The sequence below is a fragment of the Scardinius erythrophthalmus genome (genome assembly GCF_964197995.2).
Source record: "Scardinius erythrophthalmus genome assembly, chromosome: 3".
NCBI lineage: Eukaryota > Metazoa > Chordata > Actinopteri > Cypriniformes > Leuciscidae > Scardinius > Scardinius erythrophthalmus.
The window spans coordinates 9,661,333-9,686,315 of record NC_138223.1 but is presented as its reverse complement, the minus strand read 5'-3'; the positions used below and the strand labels follow the sequence as shown (position 1 = coordinate 9,686,315).

At 37.0% G+C, this 24,983-nt stretch overlaps 3 protein-coding genes across 4 annotated transcripts in view; 2 read left to right on the top strand and 1 right to left on the bottom strand.

Moving 5' to 3' along the window:
- sdk1b (sidekick cell adhesion molecule 1b) overlaps nt 1-5,164 on the top strand; it is an 82,642-nt gene extending 77,478 nt beyond the window's left edge. Inside the window, exons 33-35 of the mRNA XM_081360998.1 lie at nt 65-185; nt 1,028-1,157; nt 1,783-5,164. Of these exons, the coding sequence (XP_081217124.1) occupies nt 65-185; nt 1,028-1,157; nt 1,783-2,052 (521 nt within the window). The 3' untranslated portion in view covers nt 2,053-5,164. The remainder of the gene's footprint in view (nt 1-64; nt 186-1,027; nt 1,158-1,782) is intronic.
- Nucleotides 5,165-8,916: 3,752 nt separating this feature from the next.
- On the bottom strand, nt 8,917-12,683 carry knstrn (kinetochore localized astrin (SPAG5) binding protein). 2 transcript variants are annotated; one of them, XM_081361381.1, is made up of 8 exons: nt 12,379-12,683; nt 12,035-12,122; nt 11,910-11,936; nt 11,697-11,796; nt 11,459-11,573; nt 11,307-11,368; nt 9,892-9,966; nt 8,917-9,566 (listed from the first exon to the last, which is right to left on the bottom strand). In XM_081361381.1, exons 2-8 carry the CDS (start codon nt 12,112-12,114, stop codon nt 9,435-9,437), a joined length of 591 nt encoding a protein of 196 aa, XP_081217507.1. In that variant the 5' UTR covers nt 12,115-12,122; nt 12,379-12,683; the 3' UTR covers nt 8,917-9,434. The 2 variants fall into 2 exon arrangements, with proteins under 2 accessions (XP_081217507.1, XP_081217508.1); XM_081361382.1 differs by having other exon boundaries at nt 8,954-9,566; nt 12,289-12,433.
- On the top strand, nt 12,629-23,586 carry knl1 (kinetochore scaffold 1). The gene is made up of 25 exons (XM_081361380.1): nt 12,629-12,766; nt 13,087-13,140; nt 13,960-13,999; nt 14,296-14,364; nt 14,443-14,528; nt 14,614-14,680; nt 15,025-15,065; nt 15,294-15,340; nt 15,585-19,016; nt 19,171-19,279; nt 19,390-19,457; nt 19,758-19,856; nt 19,924-20,039; nt 20,190-20,280; nt 20,389-20,505; nt 20,992-21,079; nt 21,190-21,273; nt 21,366-21,405; nt 21,485-21,589; nt 21,789-21,889; nt 21,979-22,044; nt 22,162-22,271; nt 22,410-22,531; nt 22,790-22,915; nt 23,387-23,586. The coding sequence occupies exons 5-25, from the start codon at nt 14,510-14,512 to the stop codon at nt 23,481-23,483; spliced, it is 5,145 nt and encodes a 1,714-aa protein (XP_081217506.1). The 5' UTR covers nt 12,629-12,766; nt 13,087-13,140; nt 13,960-13,999; nt 14,296-14,364; nt 14,443-14,509; the 3' UTR covers nt 23,484-23,586.
- Nucleotides 23,587-24,983: the final 1,397 nt, after the last annotated feature.

The window sequence follows — 24,983 nt, the reverse complement described above, 5'->3', positions numbered from 1 at the left end:
ATAGTTAATCAGTCAACACATCCCAGTATTTGTTGGCATTACTTGGATGTGATTCTTCCCACAGGAAAGCACATCACTACGGTAGAAGAGTCTGTAACCCTTGACAATGGCGGCTTCACGGCCCTAGAGTTGAACAGCAGACATTTGAACGTGAAGAGCTCTTTCTTAAAGAAGAATGGATCAAGGTGTGGTTTCATCTGAACTGTTGTTTATAATATGTCAAATTATGGTAATATAAAGGCTACTGTTACAGTAGTTGAAATTGACACCATGCATCGACTAAAAATCACTTTGACACTAGTTGCTGTAAAGTGGTTCCGAGGAGGAGTTAGCTCTGAGAAAAGTCATGAAATCTACTATAAAAATGTATTTATCACCTCATTTCTTCTTTAAATAGCCTACATCTTCAGTTTAATTTTAATATGACTCCTTATATTAAGTTATATTCAGTGTTTAGTAGCACAAACTGATAATTAAATGTAAAAGTGTCCATATTAGAGGAGTCTTGATTTTGTTTTGGGGTCTATTATAGGTGTTCAAAAAACACATTATTTTGAACATATTTTTCATTGTGCAAGCACCTCTTTTCCTAGTCTGTCAGTAACGCTCTGTTTACAGTAGTTCCTGTCTCTACGAAGCCCCTCCTTTCGAAAAGCTCAGTGTGCTCTGATTGGTCAGCTGGACCAGTGTGTTGTGATTGGTCAACTGCTTTGAGCATGTTTTGGAAATGTCACGGCCCTTATCATAACCACGGGTTTTAACACACTACTATAGCAACTCAACCAGGCCTCACCCCCTTTTTTTTGCGTATGATTCGGCGGAAATTATTAATATTGGGGATATTGTGACGTGTTTGTTCCAGGAAGAAAACTCCAGACTACAATGGTGGCGTTTCAGTTTAGAAACTCCCTTTGGAGTGGACTTTGTGCTTTGTAACTTCACAGACTTCTTTCATGCTCAAAAAGCAATAATTTGCTTTTAACATTTTTTAAAAATGTAATCTTTAACTGCGGTATTTGGTCCACAGGTCTCCTCCACGGCCCAGTCCAGGTGGGCTCCACTATTCTGATGAAGACATCTGCAACAACTACAATGGGGCTGTTTTAACAGAGAGCACCACCCTCACAGAGAAACCCACTGAACTGTCTGAGTCAGAGGTAAACACATGACAACACTCACAGAAACACTGCCATGGGGTTATGGTGGAGTTTTACAGACATCTTTTGATTTAATTATCATTATCATCAAGTTGTTCCAAACCTGTATGAATTTCCGTCTTCTGCTGAACACAAAAGAAGATATTTTGAAGAATGTCGGTAACCAAACAGTTGATGGTCCCTAATGACTTTCATAGTATTTGTTTTTTTTTACCATACTATTGAAGTCAATGGTGACCATCAACTGTTTGGTTACCGACATTCTTCAAAATATCTTCTTTTGTGTTCAGCAGAAGAAAGAAATTCATACAGGTTTGGAACAACTTGAGGGTGAGTAAATGACAGACTTTTCATTTTTGGGTGAACTATGACTTTGATACTACATTGGGACTACATCCGGGACTACATTGTATTGCTACAGTGGAACTTAAAACAACATTAGGTTATGCTTCATCCATGCCAGTAAGTTTCACTATAAGTCCAAGACCACCATCATGTCAGATAAACAAAAACTTACTTTGTACTTTTTTAAACAGGCAACAATTACGCTCATGCTGTAACTTTACTGTCTGCTCTTTTTCTCTCTGGTTTGGACCCGTGCCGTCCCGTCCCCCCTCATGTAAAGGTGAGCGACAGCGACTACGAAGATGAGCAGCCCAAGCACTCGTTTGTAAATCACTACATGAGCGACCCCACCTATTACAACTCGTGGAAGCGGCAGCCCAAAAGCGTGAAGACCGGAGGAGGGTACGAGGAATGTGCCATGACGGATGCAGAGGGGGGGTATTATCAGACTGTGGTGACCCAGCACAGCGTAGGGGGCGTCTACACCCCCACAGGGCAGCCCGCACCAGGAACACGCACTCCAGTTACCGGCTTCTCCTCGTTTGTCTAATGACTTGATACAAACGGGGGAGCCGATGGAGGAAAGTACGGGACAAATCAAACTGTCGGAGTAACGACAAAGAATGCTTTTTCACAAAAGTCTCTCATTTCCCCCAAAGCGTGTATTTTAGGCCTCCTCTCTTCAAGGAAGGGAGGGGGGTATTGAAGTATCTCATTGTTAACGTGTTAATGATTTTCGGGTGGATTTTCGCAGATTAACCATGACCCAGAAGAAGCGGAGACTTTGCACTGTGAGACTCTTCAGCAAGAGGTGGTATTAATTTTAAAGACTCAAAGACCCTCAAAAACGGATGAAGAGAATTCTTTTGTTATGAATTCCCGTTCCATAGCAACCTTCCGGGATTAGTCGTAATGTGTGGGCAAACACAAGCTTGAGTGATTCATTGAATCCCGCTCTGATCTCCAAAACTCTAACCGAAGTTGAAACATCACCGGAAACTTGTACAGTGAGTGGTAGACTGGAACAAAAATGTGTTTTGTGTGTGGTTTATTCTTGTGTCTGGGACGGGCGGCTTCATTCTGGACAAAAAGCAGCACTGAAAATACTGCCTTTGCACACGTATTGCTCTCTCTTAAACCGAAAGCGGGACAAGAAAGAAAATGTGTGCTCACAGCGGACCGTTTTCTTAGGTTAGCAATACTGTATGTAAAATATGCTGTATGTGTGTATATTTTTAGGATCAATTTTGTACAAAAACGAAACGTTTTTACTGTAGAGTAGATTTGTGCCAAGTCGATGTAGTTCTTTAGTGAGACCCACAGTGGATCATTTCAGCAAGTCACAATCCACACTGTTTGTTTGACTGGCTTGCAGTGTATGTACAATCCAGTCACCCAGAGAGAGGATAAGAAATGAGTGAATTTATCCTTCTAATCCAAATATACACAGATTTCTCATCTCATTTAATGTTGAACAAATATTTATTGCAGTATGAAAGAGCATCAGAGCTAAATTGAATATGGTACACGTGATGGTAAAACGGGTGTGTAGAGGTTTTGTTGGTTGGAGTACATCGATGGTTAAAGATCTAGGCTGGTAACCAAACCGTTATTATGAGATAATGATGCATTCAAGTCCTGCTAAGACCATACTTAGGAGTTTGGAAATCATAACTATGTCACGTGTGTTCAAGTCAATATATGGCATATACAGTCGAAACTATGCGATTAAAAAGTCAAAACTATGACAGTAATAATTCTGAGATAAAGTCAAAATTATGAGATTAAAAGGCAAAATTATGTAAAACAAATTATGACGGTCAAAATTATGAGTTGAAAACAATTAAAACATGAAAGTCAAAATAGAGATAAGAAGTCAAGACACCAAGTCATTATGACTTCAAAAAGTCAACATCAAAATTATGAGATAAAAAGTCAATATGATATAAAATGTTGAAATTATGAGATAAAAAGTCAATATGATATAAAATTTTGAAATTATGACATAAAAAGTCAATTATGATTTTAAAATGTATTATAATTATGATTTCGAACTTTGACTTTTTATCTATGGAGCTTGAATACAACAAGTTTCCAATTAGTATTTTCGACTTCAAGGTGGCATTCTTAACTCATAAGTGTGATCATTCTGACATGACTTGAACGCAACATATGGCTTGAAACGTACTCTACGCAAGTATATGAACATGTTTCCAGTTATGCAGTATCGATTTCACACGTTGCAGAACACGGTTTTGTAAAGTATCGCTGTGAGGTAGGTACTACATTTCAATTTACTTTGCGACCGTTAAAAAAGTACTATTCCATTCACAAATGATCTATTCACAAATAGTAAAGTGTCCATCGCATGCACACTTTAAAATCTCAGCGGAAGTAGTAGGTCATCCAGGGACTTTTCGTCTATTGTTTTCCAAATACTATTTATTCGGACATACTCTTCTTATACTGTCTATGGACACTCTTTTGCCGTACTGTTTTTCCAACTGACGCAGGTCACATGATAATGACAACACGTCCGGATTACATTCATACTACACACGTTCATACTATATAGAATGTATTTTTTTTTTTTTTTAAGCGTTCGTGAAATAATACCTTATTCAAAATAAGTACCTACTCGAGAGAGTATGCGATTTCGGACGGAGCCAGCATGTGTATTCCAGGTCAACTGTCATGGCGGAGTAACACTTTTAAGAGATTGTAACTGCATAAACTTGTGTAGAGTATGATTCAGTGCCTGAAGAATCTAATTCTATTCTATGCATTTATTGTTATTTAAAACAGAGAAAAAGACAAGGACAGATTTCTTGCTGTGTTGAACATCCAGATGGGAAATACCTAATGTTACATCCAAAGACAGTTAGAGCTATGCAAGGCGTTATTGGTCGGAATGAGTCAGAGAGAATAATATGCAATTCAAAGCAGGTTGTTAACACTTTGAATTGATTTGAAAAGTTGTTACTGGAATGTTATACCTCCTACAGCTGTACCCACAATGCATTTTATACAGTATGCACCTGAAGGCATCATAATTCATTTAACTAGATTACTCAAAATTAGAGTAATTGTGTCTTGAAATGGTCAGAATCTGAAGTATGTGCATTGTGACTTAACACTCTCAAAAGTAAAGAAAAAAAGAAATATGTTGCCCTTTAAAAACTTTTATTATTATAGTAATATGTCGTCATCATTTCTGGACCTTTTATATTTTGCACTGGAAAGTATCACTCACATTCAACTAAAAATCCAAAAACACTGTAGGCCACATAAAGCCACACATGCTCTACAAATGTGACTCATATTTATTTTAAACAAATGACATGAGTAATGTTGTGTTCATATTTTTGCTGCCATTATCCCCCTGGCAGGTATTTTGATTCATAACGTATTGGTGACTAAATGCCAAAAAGTGTGTGCTGTGTGTACATGATCCAGGCAGCAGAAATGTCATCTCCTGTATGCTTATGACACATTCACTGATGCCCAAACATATTTGGACACTTAATCATGTGTGAAGGTTTTGCATTAGATAACAAAACATTGAAAAAAGAGTTGCAGAATTTATAATAATATAATGCATTGACATTCATACATTTTTAAGTGTGGCTTAAGTGTCCAACCCCTGGTTTCACAGACTGGTATCCCAGACTAAAATGCATGTTTGAGCTGTTTTAACTGAAAGCAACTTGCACTGACATATCTTAAAATATATCAGTGCCATTGTTTTGTCTCAAGATGCACATCAGTAATGGTTTTATTTTCTAAGACACATTTAAATGCTCTAATTGAACTAAGGCCTAATCCTGGCTTAATCTAAACCCTGTCAGTGAAACCAGGCCCACATGTTTTTTGTTTTGTTTTTATGGCTTACTGTAAGAACACTGTATCACTGTATTCCTGATATTGAGACTTCATCAATGTAGTGCACTTGTTTTGATTACTATGATTAAATGGATGAGATACACATTTTACAGAAAATGTTCTCCTTTCTTGTCTCAAATACACTCCATTAAAACATTCTCATGCTGTTCAGCAGTGTTTGTCTTTCAGATCTGATCAGTAGAACACACTGTCTGAACTTGTTTTTCGGAAGTGAGGCGATGGGTGTCATTTTCTGACGTGTTTGCATTGGTTGCTATAGCAATGCAGGAATCAACACATGTGGCAGTTTCAAAGTGAAGTGACTTTGTATAAGTGGACATAAGATGGCAGTATGACCAGAGCTGTCTCACTGGAAAGCTAATCCTTTACTTATGAGTGTAAGAGTCTGGCAGCAGCAGTGCAGTGAGACGGCACAAGTGATAGATGGTATATGCAGGTTATTTGGCGTAGCTATGTATGCTACATGTTAATCAGATTTTTGATAACATATTATTCACACAGTGGCAGTAAATGATTCATAATTGATTGATTCACCCTAATTCTTCTTTTTACTCCTTTAAATTTTACTTGCTAAAAAAATCCTATTGTGTCATACCACTTAGCTTTGACTATATTCATAATATAGAATGGTCATGTAAATTTGTGATGCTTCTAAATTTGGGGACCTCTCATTTACACCATGGATTTATGAGAAATAATTATGCAAGTTACTAAACACTACTGATATATAGCCATGAAACACTTATGTCTTTATCACATCCAGTGACCTTCATTAGTTATTGATCTGGGGCTCGTTCTTCGTACGTTGCTTATTACATCCGAGATCAAATGACACATCCAAGATGATATCATCGTGCTAATCATGATCCGGCTAATTGGGTTCTTCGAACTCACCTGTTGTTTATGATTAGTATCGCTGGATTGAGTTATCTGAGATAACTGCGCGTTCATGCGCTGGTTTAAAAGGGGATATGTATCGATCGTAGAAACATTGATCAGCAACGCTGCTATTGGCTGCTCAGCGTGGCCAAAGAGCGCGCACAGTTTTTCTCCTCAGCAGAGCAAGAACTAATAGTCGAAGTTTATTCGGAATTTTAATGTTTAATCAAAACGCCAGGGAACACAAAGTCTGCAAAAGCCAGGAGAGAGGGCTGGCAAAAAGTAGCAGACAATTTAAATCCGTTAGAAGTGGCCATGTTAGATGTTTTTATCACTTATTAGCCTTATTTGTATTTTAATAATTGCATAATTAGGCTACTTTTTTCATTGTAATGTCAGAGTCACCACACTAGAACATGGGAACAAATAAAAGTGAAGTACAAAAATATTCTACATAGCCTAATGGTAATTTTTAGTTATATTATAGTCTCTTCTCTTCTATAAAAGGCACTGTTGAATAAATGGTTGTCTGTTTATAAAAGCAACCAAGAAAAAGGCTGAAAAAAAGAAAAGATCTTAGTAGCCTACACTGTAAAATAATTGTACATATTGCTGCATTAAATGAAGGCCGCATTAAAAGTGATGAATTGCTTTGACTTGTGAAAGTGAAAACTGATAAACTTATGTTAATGTAAAAATATTTTGCCATGAGTTATTGATCACATTTTCCCGAGTGTAGTTCATTGTAATGACATTGTGTTTTCCTCTTTTGTGCACTTTTACATAATACACACTTGTATCTGTTCCCAAGAAAGTGGTGGCTGAAATATGTGCAGTAAGTGGACATTTTCTACCTTTCCAAAGGAAAGAAAGTATAAGACTTTGTAATGTCTATTTGTTTCCATTGCACTGGACACTGAATAAAGCCTCTCAGACAACTGTCATATGGAGGAACTAGCCTACCTGCAAGTGCATAAATAACTTTACTTCATTTATACTTGTATGCTTTATGGCTGCAATATAAGTTGCAGGATTCCACATCTATAGAAAGGCCTACAGAAGAGTCTGCACAGACAGAGGAGACATAGGCCTACAGGTGGTCAGTGTATAGCCAACTCTTCCTTTTTATTTGTTGCATGAGGCATGTGTCTAATATCTCTTGTTGCAGGCACTTGACCACTGGCTTTTCTTTACAAAGAACAATTTAAATAAAACTCAAGGAACTAAGCATATTTGTCTTTTATTAAACATTTAATTATTTTTTTTTTTTTTGGCAATGTTGTGTAATATGGCACATGCAGCAATGTCACAGGCCCTGTCAGGTGTGCAACCCTCAGACTTTTCAGACACTGAAATCTTCCCTTTAGTTAGCTGAAGTTCATTTTTATTGTGTGCCCTTGTCCTGGCTAGAGCTGCATTGTAACTGGTTTGGGTCAGGGAATGGGGTCATAAAACACCTGTCTGCAGGAACATGTCATAATCACCTATGAAAAAATGCAGTTCTGTTAGGATCAATAAGTGTATGTAATACAGTGAGCTTGATATTTAATTGTGGAACTTTCCTTACCACTTTCAAATAATGTGCAGGAATGTGAATCTCTGAAAATTCTTAAGTCATGCACAGATCCTGGCCGTTTTGCTTTCACATTTGTGATTATGGAAGATTTTAGTCAACTGCCTTTTTTTATTTGATATAATATTATTAATCTGGAATATTAAGAATCCCAATTGTAACTGGGCTGCACATTTACATTGTGAACCCCCTTTCTGTTCACATAATCCCCTTCATTAAGGCCTTGATGGCAGCCTATAGTCTATGGTACCAATCACGTTAGTGAAGCCTGAGTGACATACTGTAATCGGCATGGTCATGATTGTATGATCTTCATAAAAAATGATGATAGCCTAAAGAAATTGCTTTAAAAAAAACTGCTTTACAACATTGGGTCTTAAGTGGCTTGGAAATGCCAAAAAAACAAAAAAAAAAAAAAAAACTGTTTTTTAAACCTAAAAGCGCCAGGTAAACTCCAAATGACACGACAGACAGCACTTTCCATCAAGTTCTCCGTATCTCCAATAGTGTAAAGGAAAGAGCCACTCGCAAATAATCTTAGGGCAATGCAAACAGTTTGTGCTGTATTTAAAGCCAGACTCCGACAAGTCGAAAATAAATGTGCGTTTCCAACAATTTAATAATGTAAACGACAATCTCACGAGTCACGAGAAAAAAAAAAAAAAAACATCTCAGAAAGTGCACTATCGCGCTGCGCTGGACTTCCCGTATCAGCTCCGCTTATGAAGCCGCGATCTAATCCTGTTTACATGAAATAAGCCTGCTCCCGAGCAGGTTTGAGCTTGCGCATCTGTTGCTATGAAAGCAAGTCCAGGATGAGCTTCGAAGAACCAAACGATCCAAGATCATGCCAAATCGTCAACAATCAAATCCAGCTAACTGAGTTAGCGACCTACGAAGAACGAGCCCCTGGACAAAACTATTCCAAACCTGGAAAACTTTGAATGTATGTCAACGCTGTTTTCATGTTTATTTTTGTTTATGTAATGCAGGGATTCCCATGCCTAAACTTTTTTTAGTCATACAAACCCCTTATTTATATAAATATATAAGTATATTGTGTGCGTGCACGTATAAATGTATATATATTAGTGATGTACCATTCTCCACCCATGTTATGTGGTGAAAATTTCCATACCATATGGGACAATGCTTGAAAAGAATAGGGATTTTAATTAAAACTGGCATTGCTCTTTAAGTCTCAGATACTATGATGAGAGTAAATAACAGCACAAAACTTTGTGAAGCATTTAATCATGTTTACACCCGGTCATATTTACACATATTTTAAATGAAGATAGCATACAGTCAGCATCATTCAAGAAGTGCTTTGCCGTTTTAGAGGTACATGGAAACAGTTTATTTAAATATCTCGACAGCAGACAAACACAGAAAGCATTCAGGTCACATTTGTTAAAAATTGACTTTGGAAATGGTGAGTGGTGGATGCTCCTTTAAATGCAACAATATGTTACACTTTCATCCAAATGCTTTTTTTCAGCCAGTTCTCATTCTCAGACTGACAGATCTCAGAAAACACCATATGGCATTGCAATATTTATGGCCAATGAAAAAGTTTATTCCATCAAGAGTCTCTCTGCCTCTCCCAAAGCTCTCTCCATTTCCTCCACATCCAAAGTGAACAATGTCCTCTCCTGCTGGAGCTTTTCATGCACTTCCGTCAGGTCCCTCATGGTGTTCTGCACTTCCTGGAAGCAAACCAAGATTGACAACATCCTCACTGAACCCATTCTAGGTCATGCCATATTCTAGTAGTTTTAGAGAGGTGCACTCAATAACATTTAGAAGGATTAGAACATTTCAAATGAATATTTCATCGGCTGTGGACCTGGCGTTATGATTAATTATACAGCCTCTAGCCCAGCAGAGCAAAATGTGTGTAATTTCATCCACGTATAAATCAGTCTTAGTGAAACATTTGTACTAATGTCTGGTCAGTGCCGCGGGATATTCAAATCAGGATAAATAACCTAGAATTTTTGAATATTAAAAACAAAGAATACTGATACTCACCAGTAAATTTGCTGCGTGCTCTTGTGCCGTCTCACCGAACAGTTTCAGCTCAGTCAGGAGATTTTGAGAAACGGTCTGTCATTAGAAAAAAACAAAACGGACAAATAATGAATAATTAACTGAGGGCCAATGTCTGTGACTCCGGTTAAACACTAGCCTTGCACGGTCAGGACTGATTCTCCAGGCAAAACATGCTATAGACTAGAATTAGACTTCATTTGTATTCAAGAATGGAGTCTGACATGCTGCTTTTACATCAGAAAAGTAATCAGACCAAAAAGAAAGCAAATAATCTGGTGTGACGGCATAACAGATTATTGTACAATATGGCTGATCATATAATCAATCCCTAATATATGTGCCTGCAGTGACCATTAGTCCATGTATCAGTATCTCATGTTGCCAAAAGGCAAATAATCTAAGAAAAATTATTATTATTTTTTTTTTTTTAAATCACACACACACACAGGGGTTGGACAATGAAACTGAAACACCTGGTTTTGGTTTAGGGCCTCCTTTTACGGCCAATAAAGCATCATTTCGTCTTGGGAATGACAGAGACATACATTTTACCGTTTTTGAGCTATTCCTCTTCCAGAACAGTGGCCAGGTCACTATGTGATGCCGGTGGAGGAAAACTTTTTCTGACTTGCTCCTCCAAAACACACAATAGATGTGGGAAAGACAGTGAAGGTGATTTGCACTGTTGGCAGAACTTGGCACCATTGAAACCCAAAGTATGACATTAGCATGAGTGACCAAAGGTTTGGCTGTAGCAGCCTGACCATGAATATTGGCTCTGTGAAGCTCTAGATGAACAGTTTTGGTGGAAACAGGAGAGTCAAGGTGTGTATTTATTCTGCAAAGAGTTGGGCAGCTGTGTTTTTATGTTAATATCCAGGTTAGTACCCCAGGACGTCCCTTTCAGACAGCTTCCTCTCGCATTGACAGTTACTCCCGTTGGATGTGGTTCGTCTTATGCGGTGGCAGGCCGACATTAACCCTGAATACTGTGGCTCTCGATACACCACAAAGACTTGCTGTCCCGGTCACAGATGAGCCAGCGAAACGCGTAGTCGCGTACCAACAATTTGTCCCCTTTTGAACTCTGATATGTCTCCCATTATGTTGTGTTGATTGCAATATTTTATGTACAGCTGTGCTATTGCTCTGCTAATTCAACCTTCACACTCAGCTCTTACTAATGGAATGTGAAATCAGTGAAGATTGGCCACGCATATATATGCGTGAAACCTCCCAACACTAGGCTATATATTGGCCAGTGTTTCAGTTTCATTATCAAACCTCTGTATGTATGCGTGTACATATACAAAAATAAATATTTTTCAATAAAAAAAAATAGCATTTATATAAATAAAACAAAATGTACAAATACAGAAAACAAAATGAGTTACCATAACTTCTTTTCTTTGTTCTTCCTTCTGTTGTGCTGTCTGACCCAACTTTTCCCCTGAAACTGAATTTGAGGCTGTTTAGATTACAACTCAACAGAAAACACTGCTCCTCTACATGTGTCAATCCAACAGAGCAATTAATAAATCATCACCTGGGTCAAGCTTTTCTGCAACGAGGAGGACGTGGCAGTCTCGCAGCTGTTTTTGAATTTCTCGATTTTCTCCTTGAAGGTCTGTGCATCGCAGCTCCAATTCAGTCACTGTTTCCTTCAGAAACATGATTGTTTTGAGTATTATGTGTATTTGACTCAACTGACTTCAGCAAATATTCGAAAATATCACTGTACATTTGGGCAAAACACTAAATCAATGACTAGTGTGATTAATCACCTTCATTTCTTCAAGCTGTCTCTGCAGGTCTTCATTTGTTGTGGTCAATGCTCGATTCTGCTCCCTTATATCGTTTTGTTGCCCATATCTTGTGGTTGGCCTAAGAAAATCAAAATAGTATACATTTCCTTTTTTATACAGACTGGACAGTATTATCTTACTAGAAGTAAGTTCGTTTTTAGGCAGACTGTCATTTCAAACCATGATACTTACACTTTCAGAGTCCTGTGCTGGCTCTTCCTGAAAAAATATTAAATATATATTTAATTTTATTTAAAATAAAGCTAGGTATTGAGGTAAAGGAAATCTTTATTGAATGTTTGAACAAAGTTGCCCACTTATTGTCCGTGTCGTTCTTGACGTGTGCGGCTCTGGGCTGTGCAGAAATCGCCGCGTCTTTCATCTGAACTCTCTTCATGTCTCTTTCTGGAGAAACAGAGAATGTACTGCTTTTAATATTTAAGACGAATATTGACATACATAAATTATGTTTGGTTGATCTAAAAAAAATTCTATTTTCGAAACTATGTACTATGCACTATGTACATGTCACACTTCGCTTCTGCATCTTGTCATGTCAACTTTTTCTTACCGTAAATGCAGTGCGATTTCTTATCTCACATCGTTAATCTACAGTCATAAAAATATTTTAAAATATGTATGAAATGTGTAATAAACTTACCACACTTAGCTAATATCGATCTGCAAATAACGTTTTAAAAGCGCCTTCAATTTTCAAAATAAACCACGTCACTTCCGCTTCCTTTACAAACCCGTTTTGACTGAAATTAATTTCTAACGTTAAAACTAAATGTATGTATATACAAATATATAGTGTTGTAAGATTCTTACAAAGGAAATTAATACAAACAAATAAAATATCACGCGAAAGAGTTTTTATTTTATTTAAATGGTTAATAATATTATCATCCGCTCCACTAGAGGACGCGAGAGCGGCGTGTCTGGTCTCACGCCTCACGTCACGTCGTGAGGAAGAGACGCGGCGGTTGATTTCAAATTTTGCGAAGAAAAAAAAAGACAAGCAGCGAATGGAGGGAACTTACTTTAAGGTATTGCGCTTTAATTATTATTTTTTCAACTGCAAATCTGTCGTGCGATGGCATATATGATAGTAAAACATGTTTTAAACTCGTTGAAATACCGAGGGCTGTTTGTTTTCTTTAGTGTAATGTTCCTGTTGTTTTTATGAGCGTACGTTATCGTCTGACAGACAAATACACACACGCTGTCACTGGATTCAACAGAACTGTGACTGTAATGTAGATAATATTTAGTCTAGAGTCATTAAAACAAATCACCCAAACGTTTTATTTGTTTATTTTATGTTTAATTTCAGGTTACTTAATTGTGTTTCTCGCTTTTAATGTAGATTTAGTGCGCTGTATTATGCACATGCATTGAAGATGGAGCCGCTGAATTCAGGGTAAGTTGGTTGTGTGTGTGACTGTGTGTGTGCAGAACGATTTGGCTAGCTTTGGATGAATAATGCATTCTTACACTTATTGATTCTGTAAAAATGATTGATTCGATCCGCGCATGTCTAAAATGTTCAAAGGTTCTTTGATGTGTTTTGCTGTTGGGAGCGTCAGTTCAAACTGAATAACGTTACAGAGTTGAGTTAACGTTTTGATACACCAATAATACATTTCCATTTGCATTGCTCTCTTGCAGATGACAAAAAATATTGTATTTGTATTTATGAGCTCACACACCTAAAACAAGTCTAATATTTTAGCATAATAAGCATTCAGGTTTCAGTAGCCTTCTGTCACATAGTGATTCAGGAAAACTGCACAGATTGCTTGTCATCAGCTTTTCATTTATTATAAGCTGCTGACTTGCAAGTAGTGGAAGTAAACTCTTAATTAATGAGTCTTTCTTTAACATCCTATATAATGATTGTGTAAATGCAATATATGTAAAGAAGCATTTATATGAGTAGCCTTTTGCTTTGAGTTGATCATTTGTTATTCATAAAATCACTGGCATTCTTTGAAAATGCAAAAACCTCTTCTTAAACTTGTATACTAATCTTACTCATATTTTAACGTGGCGTTGTGCACTATGAATATGACAAATTGCTTTCAATGTTCTCTATTTGCAAGTCATATTGGGTAAAAGCATCTCCTTAATATATGTAAATGTGCATGTTTATTAAGTAAATGGCTTTCTTTCCAGGTAAATTTCATAATATGTTACCCCCCCCCCCATAATATGTTACTAATCCTGTTTCTTCTTCCAGCAATGAGGCAGTGAAATCCTCAAGAAGGAGGCTTTCTTCGGTAAGTATCCAGTAGCCTATGTTGTGAATATGTGACACTTTCTGATGATTTATCCTTTCTGGTGTTTTTAAAGTATAATCCAAATGGCATCACTATCGTCACATACTATCTTAGGATGAACTTTATGCTGATTTTACACAGTAAAAAAAAAAAAAAATTAATACACAGTAATGATTGGTGATTTAAGCTCTAAAATCTTAAGCACTCTATTGCTGCTTGCAAGTGTCTTCACAGTTTTAATACATTTCTAATTGTCTCAAAACAGTAAATAGTTCCTCTTGATTGTCCTCTGACAGATTTTAAAAGCTTCTCGGACATCTATGAAAGTACTTGCAACTGAGCAAGAGGAACAAACGGTGATTAAGGTACAAACATTTTAATCTTTTTTTATTATTATTATTTAAAAATTAAAATGAAAATTTTTAAAATAAAACTTTATGAAGGAGGAAATTGCCAAACCTGTAGAGAAGAAGAGAAATTCTCGAAGAGTGAGTTTTGCCACTACAAATAATGTTCGAGTCTTTACAAAGTAAGTGCAATTAATGTTGACCCAAAATAACGTTGAAACTAAATATAGTTAGATAAGTTTATTTACGATGTTTAAAATTTCACAGTGATGCGAAAAGTGAATCTCCTGTTCTGGCATCCATACAAAACACACATGTTGGTGAGCACTGAGCAGTTTACTTATTTAAATGTTTCTTGTTTTCAATTTGTTCTAGTTTTACTGTGATATAATTGGTGAGTCATGGTTAAGGATTACGTGTACCAGTTCTGTCAAATGAGTAGTATAAAATATTTCTGTTGCAATTTGCATATATAAAACACTGACACACTGTTATTTGCTTTTTTGTGTTCTGTTAAATTTATCAGGAGATAGACCAGATGAAAAGTAAGTAATAGATTCTATTATTTCATTGTTTTCTTTCTGACATGTTGTTCAAGTATAAACTTGTTTGATGGTTTTGTGTATCCACATGAAGATATATGAAAATCTGTAACTTTCTTTTTTCCTCTAATGACAGGATTCTGCGTTTTGTTGATGAGGGAAATCACCAAATCAAAGGTAGTTTTCAAGAATAATTGTCAAATATTGCTGACCATTTGGGACCACTGTTCTCCAATCTTGTTCACAGTGCATGTGTTATTATTCAAAATTGTTCACTTATGCGTAATTGCATAAATGTTGTTCACTGTAACAGAATCTATTGATCTCATGCTTGTATTTACCTACTTCCTGAAAATTATTCTCATAGTCAGAGAGTGAACCACTAAACCTTTCCATTTCTTTCAGGCCTGGAGACTTTGTTGAACACTCCTCTTTATCTATCCCAGCATAAGGTAAGTACTAATCTAAGGCTGCAGAGGCAAAAATATTATGAATTTTTCAGACTTCTGCAGTTTATGACATCCCTGATTAAAGGAAGGATATGCTGCCACAGACATTTAATTTGGAGTGTGTGAGCGTACAATATTTGATGATTGTCAGTACCTACTACTGTGTTTTTTTGTATTAATGTCTCAATGAAACCCACCTTGTCTTGACACATGCTGATTATTTTGACCTTTCTCTCTCAAATTGTAGGAGAATTTCTTCTCTGATCCAGTCTTACAAGATGACTGTGTGGATAGAACAATGTTGCTCGGAGAGAATACCGGATACATGGATATTACTCAAAGTCACACTATCACAATTGATAAGGATTATGAAATTGAAGAAGAACCAAACTCAGATTGTAGCTTCAAAGTGGCTCAGACAGTCTGTGGTGATCTGAATGTTTCAAGTCTGAAGGGTTTGCCACGTGAAGCAAAAGCAGAGAGTAAAAAAGCTGCAAAAGACCCAGAGTTTAGTGCTTTTCTTGCCAGTATGTGCTTACCCACTGTAAACAAAATTAAGCCCACAAATTCAGAAAATGAGCTTGAAAGTGTCTTCTGTTCAGCCAATACAAGCACAATGGAAATTGATAAGGAGAATCACTTACCATCTTTTTTAATGAAGCAACATCCAGGTGGCAAGGGTAAACCAAAACAACCACAGGGCCTTCAACGTAGACGATCCCGTGTTACTTTTTTTGAAGATGATGATATAGAGACAACCATGAGTCACACTGCTGTAGTCGAAACCAAATATGATGCTCAGCCTCTTCCACCCTCCATTTCTGAAAATCAAGGAAGTGTTAAAGTTACAGGAAATATCACCCGCAATGTCCAGGCTGCTCTGGATCGCAATAGATCCCATTATTTCTCTGAGGATGACAATGCGATGGAGATGACTGGGGCATTTGATTTAGCTGTTCGAGAAAAAGACCACACAATGAATATGAAGGAGCAATCTCAGTCTCCAATTCCCAAAGTAAGAAGGATGTCATCCTTTAATGTGATTGGAAATGGGAAGACAACAGATCAAAACATAACTGGTTGTTTTCAGAGCAATCTCTCAATAGTCAAAACTGCTAATTCGGATGATATGGAGATTACTGGGGCTTTAGATGTATCTATTCGAGAAAAAGAGGACATTCTGTTTCCCAAACTAAGCCTTATGTCCAATCTTGATGCTTTTGGAAATGGAGAAATAGTGGATCAAAACAAATCTGGCAACAACTTGATAGCTCCAACTGCTAATAATGATGTTACAGAGAAGACACCGTCACAGGCTGTTGTTTTTGAGGCCAAACCATCAAGTGGAAACAAGCCATTTAGCAACTCAAGGAAGAGTTTCTCTCTTGCGTCTGTATCCAGAACTGTTCAAGAAGATGAGCATGCAGGCATTATCAAGGAGGAAACTCTGCATCCAATATCCAGAGGAAGCAAAATGTCCTGTTTTAATTTGATTGGAAATGAAGAGATATTGGATCACAACAAATCAGGCCACCTCTCCATTGCCCAAACTCCAAATTCGGATGATATGGAGATGACACAGTGTCAATCTTTTTTTCCCGAGGCTAAACAGGTCAGTGGAGACAAACCCTTAAGCAACTCAAGGAAGAATTGGCCTCATACATTGGTATCCAGAACTGAAGGTGGTGATGGGATGGACATTACTCAAGGGTTCACAGGGTGTATAATACTAAATGCTCCCACTAAGAATGAAAGAGGTGAAAGCATTCTGATACCTGCTACATCACCTAAACATAATGAGAGTGACTGTATGGACTTTACATGCCAACCAAGTACTTTTGCTGGGATTTCACCCCCAAGCCCTGATGAAATGGAATTGACTGGATGCAACACTATGAACATCGACTCAAACCGGGCCTGTTTAGGAAGTGCTGATACAGGTACAGTACCATTCTCTGCTAATCAAACTATCACTGTTGTTGTACCTATGGAGATGACTGAAGTACATAAGGCACCAGTCAGTGAGCGAAAACATAAAGCTTTAATGACTCGAAGAAAGTCAGGAGCAAGGATGGTGTCCTTGATGTCTTATCCTGAAAACACTGAAGCTGATAACTGTCAGACCAATTTCTCCAACCCTGATGACATGGACATGACACAATGTCATACTCAGACTGTTGTGCTTGAGGCTGAATACAGCAGACCATTCAGTAAATCAAGGAGAAGTTTGAACCTTGTATCTACATCCTCCAGTCATGATGTTGATGGTATGGAGATAACCCAGGCACTCACTGGGAATATCATGTTAAAGAGCTTCGTATCCAATAAGGAAAGGAAGCATGAGAGTAATCTGTTACCTACAGCACAAAGCTGTCAAAGGCAGGATGAGTTTGACTGCATGGAACTGACATGTCAAGCCAGTGCATCAAATCTAGCTATCCCCTGTGTTGATGATGAAATGGAATTAACAGGATGCAACACAATTGTAGTTGACTCAAAAAGCACATTGGCAGCAAGTGCTTCAGAGATCAAAGCAAATGAAAGTGCACTTTGGGCATCAACATCTGTTTATAGATGCACAGTGTCAAGTGAAGAACAAAATGAGGTGATTGAAGCTGCCAAGTGTGCTATTAACCATGTCTTCCCCTCAAAACATGTTTCTGATCTTGATGGCAAAAACCTTAAATGCAACAACACAGAGACAATGTTATATGACCCAGCTGACATGCAAGTGAACAAATACTGCGAAATGGCACATCCAAGCAATGTGATGACGACTGATGACGAAAATGACATGCAGATTACAAAGATCCTAACAATGCCCATTGAAATGGAGAAAAGTGTTTTGTTTGACCAGAGAGAAGACAATATAAACACTTCCAATAGTTCTAGAAATGAAGAGAGTCAAGCTCTTTGGTCTAACAAGGAACATAGTACAAGCTCAGTCCAACATGAAGGTTCCTCCTCAAATGAGTCCGTAGCTGATTCCTTCTGTAAAGAAGAACTAAAACCTGCAAAAGCAAGACGGAGAAGTCTAGCAGATTTTCAAATGGAGCTTCAAAATATTTCACGACGTATCCAGGAAGAGCAAAAAGTGATGACAGGAAGCACAACTGCACCTCTGCCTTCTTGTTCCTTCCCAGAGATTTCCCTTAAAGAGCAGCGTGAAACTGAAATTTCTACTGAGCCAGCTTCAAATGTCACGCCTAATGTTAAGCAGAAAAATAATTCTGTTCAAAATGAGAAGACCACACCTTTTAGTCTTAAAAAGCCGTTCTCATCAAGGTTGTCATTGTGTGGTATCGTGCCAAAACTACCGAAACGAGCTACAACTGTAACTCCAAACAAAACTGTGACCATAGGTACTAATGATTTACAAAGTCTACAACTAGAGAAACATTTTGATGTTGTTGAACAAAATAGCAACTGCAAAACAGTCAATATTAATGACGAAGAGTTTCCTGAAATGAGCAGTGAAGAAGATATATCAGGGAGTCTTGAAAATTGGCCAATTAACAAGCAAGATGAACTGGATGGTTCTTTGGCTGTACCTATAAATGAAGAGCTTTTTGAGGATGATGTCTTTGAGTCAGGAACGAGTCCATGTTTTAAAAGATCTCATCCAGAGGAAGATCCTATTACATCAGAACAAACCAAGAAAGCCTACATTTCTGACATGGTATGAACAAAACATTTTTATTTTATTTAAATTTCCTGCTGGTAATTTTATTGGTATTTCCTGCTACATGCTTAGAGGTTGTTCTGTAATAAAGTGATAAGAATGGGCTCTATTGTGCATTATTATGCAAATGCCTGAGATTCTGTCTCCTCAGGGACCTGACTGTCATGAAGCTGCTGTACAGTGGGAAGGTAATTTTACAAGGCATGCTGCTCAAAATCCCAAGGCAAAGAAAATTGAAGATACAGGAGTCTCTGAATCCAGTGAGTTGCTTGTGTCAGTTCTCAGACATGGTGAACTGTTTATGCACTAAAAAATTTAAGAGGTTTTCAATGTGGTTTATTTTTTAAAGAAAATGTGATTTGCTTTACAGCTTTAAGATACTCGCAGTTTGACTCTCATATGGATGGAACGCTGGATAATGTATTTGATTTCAACAAGGTAGCAGTATTCACCCACGCTTGCATTATATCCCATATTAGAAGGATTTTTTTGTTTGTGTATCCACTATAGTTGTTGTTCAGGATCTGAACAAACCTCTTACCCTAGGTATTATACTTTTCTGTGTAACTTTTCCCAGAATGTTAATGCGACGGACATGAATAATACGTTAAATTGTGTGCTTTTGTTTAGGGAAGGTGTGCTTGTGCACCCTTACATCTTTTACATGTGCAAGCACCACTTACAGTTTCTTTTGAAATTATACAAATCTGGGTGTTTATCTCATTCTTGTATTTCCAGAAACTTGAGGACGGAAGCATCACAGTGAATGAGTTCCTAAGCCACTTTGGTATCAACTTCGTCATCCACAGATCTAGAGCAAGTGCTCTTCCTGTCAGTGTAAGTGGTCTGGCTCTCTTTGTGAACATAATATGTGACAGTTGTTAACACATCTTTCCTTTTTCAGTGTAGGGCTGGTGATGCACGCACAATGGAAGATTTGCTCAAAGAGAAATACATATACCATCCCAAGCAGAGAGTGTATGAGCAAGACTGTAAGAACCTCACTGAGATAGTGGAGAGGTACGTACTTGTCTATTGTGTGTGTGTGTGTGTGTGTGTGTGTGTGTGTGTGTGTGTGTGTGTGTGTGTGTGTGTGTGTGTGTGTGTGTGTGTGTGTTTAACTGACAAACTATTTTTGTGAATTATTTTGTGAAACTAATTTCACCATAGACTTAAAGAACAAATGCCTGAACAAGAGAAATCCCTGGGATGCATCAATGGAGCCCTTCAGCAACAGATATGCACTCTCTCTAAAGAACAAGTATGTTGCTTTTAAAGTCAACCTTGGGTCATTTTATGTTAAATCGTTAAAACCATAGCATATAGCGTTCATCTTTGAGAAGTCTTCATGCTTGTTCGTTTTCCTCAGTTAAAAAGCTGTGGATCCAAGTTGAAAGAGCGAAGACTTTACTTTGGAAAGAGAAGCAAGACACATTCTCATGAAATTAAAGGAATCTTGTACTCAGAGCTCATTAAAACTACACAGGTAAAGGCATTTTTGTTTATTTTGAAATGTTGAAAAGTGAAATTATTCTTTAATCAAAAAATTCCTTTGTTTCTCATCTGAACATCAAGATTAGAGAAATTCTGATATATAGAGCCTAAGAAATTTCTTGATGAGCGCAGTTCCACATTTCCAATGAAAACTGTAATTAGAAAGGGAAAAATTAAGGACTTAACGTTTTTTAATAAAAAAAAAAATGAATTAAAAAAAATCACAGCCATAAACTTGATTTACTGCTGCTAGTATTTTTTTGGACATAATTAGTAAGTGCAAGATCATCAGTCATCAGTATTTTCAGTCTGTTTTCCCAGAAGAAAGGATTGTACATTTTAGATAAATGTATCTGCTAAATATTATTTTTGCACATAACTTTTATTAACTTTTTATTTTGTTAGAGGGCCTCAGTGCTAGCCGACATGAACTAAAAGCCTTAACTGCTGTGTATCTGAATTTCCCTTATATGATTAGGATGCAAAGCAAAGCCTGATATCTAAAATCAAAGAGACAGACGGAATTATGGAAGACTTGGATGGATGCATTAATGATTTAGAAACTGGTATGGATTTTTTTTTTCTCTGCTCGGTTTCATGTTTGAATGTATGTAATATAAATATAAATTTAAACATAATCATAGTAAAATAACACACTGCTTCTTCACTACACTAGAACTTGCAAGTGTAGAGGCCATGATTATGGGAGATCATCTTGATGCGCCTCAAACCAGACCAGCCTTAAAAGCCAAGGAAGAGGGTAAGTTTACTTCTATACTATTGAATTTTCCAGCCTTGTGAAGCTAAGAAAGATATAATGATTTGTCTGTGTTTTTCCCTCTCTGCTGACAGATTTGAAAAGGCTTAATTCAGATATCACTGTGAAGGAGAGGTATGTTCTTCTATCCATACCATAAGGAATGTGTAAGGTACAGATTTTTGTTGAGTGCTGAAAATGCTAATGATTTCAGGGAAATTGGTGAGCTGGAGATTCAGCTTAGGAAATTGGAGGGCCAACAGGAAAAGCTGCGAGGAGAATCAAGTAGCCTTAAGAGTCATCTTGCAACCTTGAACAGGTTTTCTTTCCCTTTTGTTTAGAATCCATTGTAGAAGCACTTTGGCATCCTGTGACAATAACAAATGCTAATACTAGAAAGTACTAGATGTTTGGTTTGGTTGGTGAAATATTTATTTATTTTTTACCACTATACCTTTCCCATATATTTTGCTAAGTAAATAGATATTGTGCTGAAGGTATGATGATTTGTCTTTCAGTTTGAACGAGTGGCGTCTTGATGCGACAGATGAAAGGGGAGCCTTGTTTACCTTTCTTCACAACACTGTACATCTACAGGTGAACCTGCAAATACCTGCTGGTGAGTTAATTATCACTTATTATTTTTCATGGTTTTTCATCATTATTATCACATTCAACAGTAGCTTATAATGCTCTCATTTCTCTTAGGAACGGAATGGATGACTGAGGATGTGGAGCGAAGTGTAGATGTATGCTTCCAGTTGCAGCTGGATGGTGAGCGAACAATAAATCAGTTTATCTTTTCATTTTATGTATTTATTTATTATTAAACATTTGAAATCCACTTTGTATAATTTTTTTCCTGATGATGATTTCTTTTTTTTTTTTAAGGGGAAAAGTCTGAGTGTCATGCAAGCATGGTTCACAAGTTACTTGCACTATACTGTCAGTCTCAAAGTCAATGGACACAGAGGTACCCAACTACCCGACATATACCAGAGGTAAGCATGTACATTGTACATTAATATTTAAATGAATGTATCTAAAATATTTATAGACATTGTTTTGCTACAAAGGTATATGAGAAAATATAAGAACAAGATGAGAAGTCTCAGTGTTGTCTGGTCATTTCTCAACAGCTGCTTCATGACATTAGTTTGGTGGTGGGTCGTCTCAGGCTCTTAGGCGAGGAGATTCACCGGCTGAAGAAGTGGGGAGGATTGAAGCTTCGCATCCTGAAGATCACCTGTATGGACACACAGTGGGTTACACCTTTCAGTGCACATTTACTAGCTTACTACTCATGCACTTTTCCTTGGCCTGTTGAGCCGTGGTGCTTATGTGGATGACATAGATTCCAGTTGTGACATTTCCCTCATCTCTAATTCCCTAAAATAAATTAAACATGTCAACTTGAAACCTCCTTCTTTTAAGAAAGATTGTATTCATGATGACAAATTAATAACTGTAAGCATCTTTTTTTTTTCTCTCTCCTTTGTTATTGTTTTTACATTTTCAGAGTTCATATTGTCTTCTCAAGCCTGAAGGCGTTTGAAAAGTTTGAGTTAAGTCTGATGATCACTCCAGACTATCCCTTTGGACCACTTCACATACAGGACTTCGAAAAACACATGGGGAATACAAGGTTTGAAAGCAGTTAACATTTATTGATCACAATACATTTAAATGTTATCTGGCTTTGTGAGTGGAGATAACATAACCATCATAAGACAGGATTGTTATTAGAAAGAAATATTGTGAAGTCTCTAGGCAGCGTTTAGTGAAACACAACAGCATTCCGCATCTAATCGTTCAAAGAAAATGTGTCAAGTACAAAATATTAATCTGTAATATAAATTAATGTAACTTAGTCTGTTTAACAGAAAAGTTATGACTAGAATACTTCATATCAGAAAGTTTCCTCTTCACCACAAACCAATTTTTACTTTTATATTTTAGTCAAAATGCAATTTTCATTGGTGCTGAGAGTGTCAATATTTTGAATACATTTGAATTACTAAGCAAGTAGAAGCAAGTTCACTTTATAGAAGCATTCACATAAAATTATAATTTTGTGTTACTCTTGTCAGTGTTTTGTGCTTTCTGTCTTCTGTAGGTTGAGTCAAATTGAAGACATCCTATCATCAGTCAAACCAGCCAAGAACTATCTGACAAAATTCCTCAAGAAGATCCACGACGATCTCCTGTGCTAAAATCTCAAGTCTTGTTTACTCTTTTCTTTTCAGTCTTTTAAATGTTTGTATATATTGACGTTTGTATAATCAAAAAAATAATAATTAAAAAAAGTTTGCTCGTATTCTTTACATTTCTTGGCCCATTATTATGACTGGACTGGAAAAATCAGCCCTGTATACTAGTACTAAATAGTACTACATATGAAGAATGCAGGTAATCTTGGTGATTGGAGTGAATGATGGCAGTGATGCTCCATGGCCCCCATTTTTGCTCTGCTTGATTTGGATGTTCATTATGGTTTAAGTTTGGAAATGTTTGAATAATATTTCCATAAATTAAATGTTCCATATAGAAAATCATCCTCTTAACCAAGTAGCATAATTAAGCCAGAAACTAACTTGTTAGAAGAATTTAAGATAAATAATTAGATTACCATAACATGCCATTCCAAAAAAAGGATGGTAACAAACCGCAACTGTTCATTTGTATATCATGTTTCAAAAGGTTAGTTTGGCCTCAAGCCCAACCAGCAATCTCCTGTAGATGTGAACAGAAGAATGATTTTTGTTGTGTAGAGCTAATCATTTGTTACTGTCAGCTAGCTGTCAGGTAATCAAGATTTAATGACGTGACACCACAGGAGAAGATTTTAGGAATGATGCTGACCTTTGACAAGACTTGTACTGCATGGAGAAAAATGGATGGGCTTTGTTGATCCCAGAGAGGAAGTTTTGTGCAGCACAGAATGCACACACACTGACAGTGAAGAAATGTTCATGTACACAAGCATTACTGCAATGCATCCAGGTAACTGAAAAACATCAGTGCAATAAGACTAAGAGTATATTGAATGTGCACAATGTTGGTACTGACCATGTTTGCAGAATCCATCTTCTGTAGCAGGACTTTTTAGCACTGAAAACCAACATACAGACTTTGAGTGGCAGTTGTCCCACATCATTTGCTTGGATATACATGGAATGATGGATGCCTGACTCCTTGTTAAGGTAACTTTATAACACCTTGTGTATTTTTGTCTTCCCTATACGATGCAACCAATGTCAGCCCAAAGTAGAGTGCCATGAAATCACAAAGAACATAAATAAATCTTTGAAGCAAAGAAATAGATGCCCATTAGCTTAGCATGTTTAGCCTCTAAAGCAATGGGTGAGTTTAAAAAACCTATCGGCAGCCCTGCTTCAGTGATCTTTAATTACTCTGTCCATGTCGTTTCTCTGTGATTTTATAGCACTGAATCTCTCTCTGATCATGATACTATCTGGACACAGTCCAGGAAATTGGGAATGAAGAGGAATCTAGTTGGCTATGGTTGACAGACAGTGCTTATTACTACGTCACAGCTGACATCATTCTGTGATTTACATCATAAAAGAATGTCCTCTACAATTACAGAGATGTTAATGAAAGAAATTGACCTTACAGGGCACAGAACAGTATTTAAAGGCTTGGATTTAGATTTAGATTTAGATTTAGCATGAAATGCCATTAGCAAACAG

Excerpts from the sequence above, each read along its gene's own strand:
- knstrn (XM_081361381.1), bottom strand. The coding sequence starts at position 12,114 with ATGAAGAGAGTTCAGATGAAAGACGCGGCGATTTCTGCACAGCCCAGA. Across the intron at positions 9,967-11,306 it reads AACAAAGAAAAGAAGTTATG|ACCGTTTCTCAAAATCTCCT; the intron begins GTAACTCATTTT and ends TTCTAATGACAG. Across the intron at positions 9,567-9,891 it reads AGCACGCAGCAAATTTACTG|GAAGTGCAGAACACCATGAG; the intron begins GTGAGTATCAGT and ends GTTTGCTTCCAG.
- knl1 (XM_081361380.1), top strand. Across the intron at positions 21,080-21,189 it reads CATTAATGATTTAGAAACTG|AACTTGCAAGTGTAGAGGCC; the intron begins GTATGGATTTTT and ends TCACTACACTAG. Across the intron at positions 22,916-23,386 it reads AAACACATGGGGAATACAAG|GTTGAGTCAAATTGAAGACA; the intron begins GTTTGAAAGCAG and ends TGTCTTCTGTAG.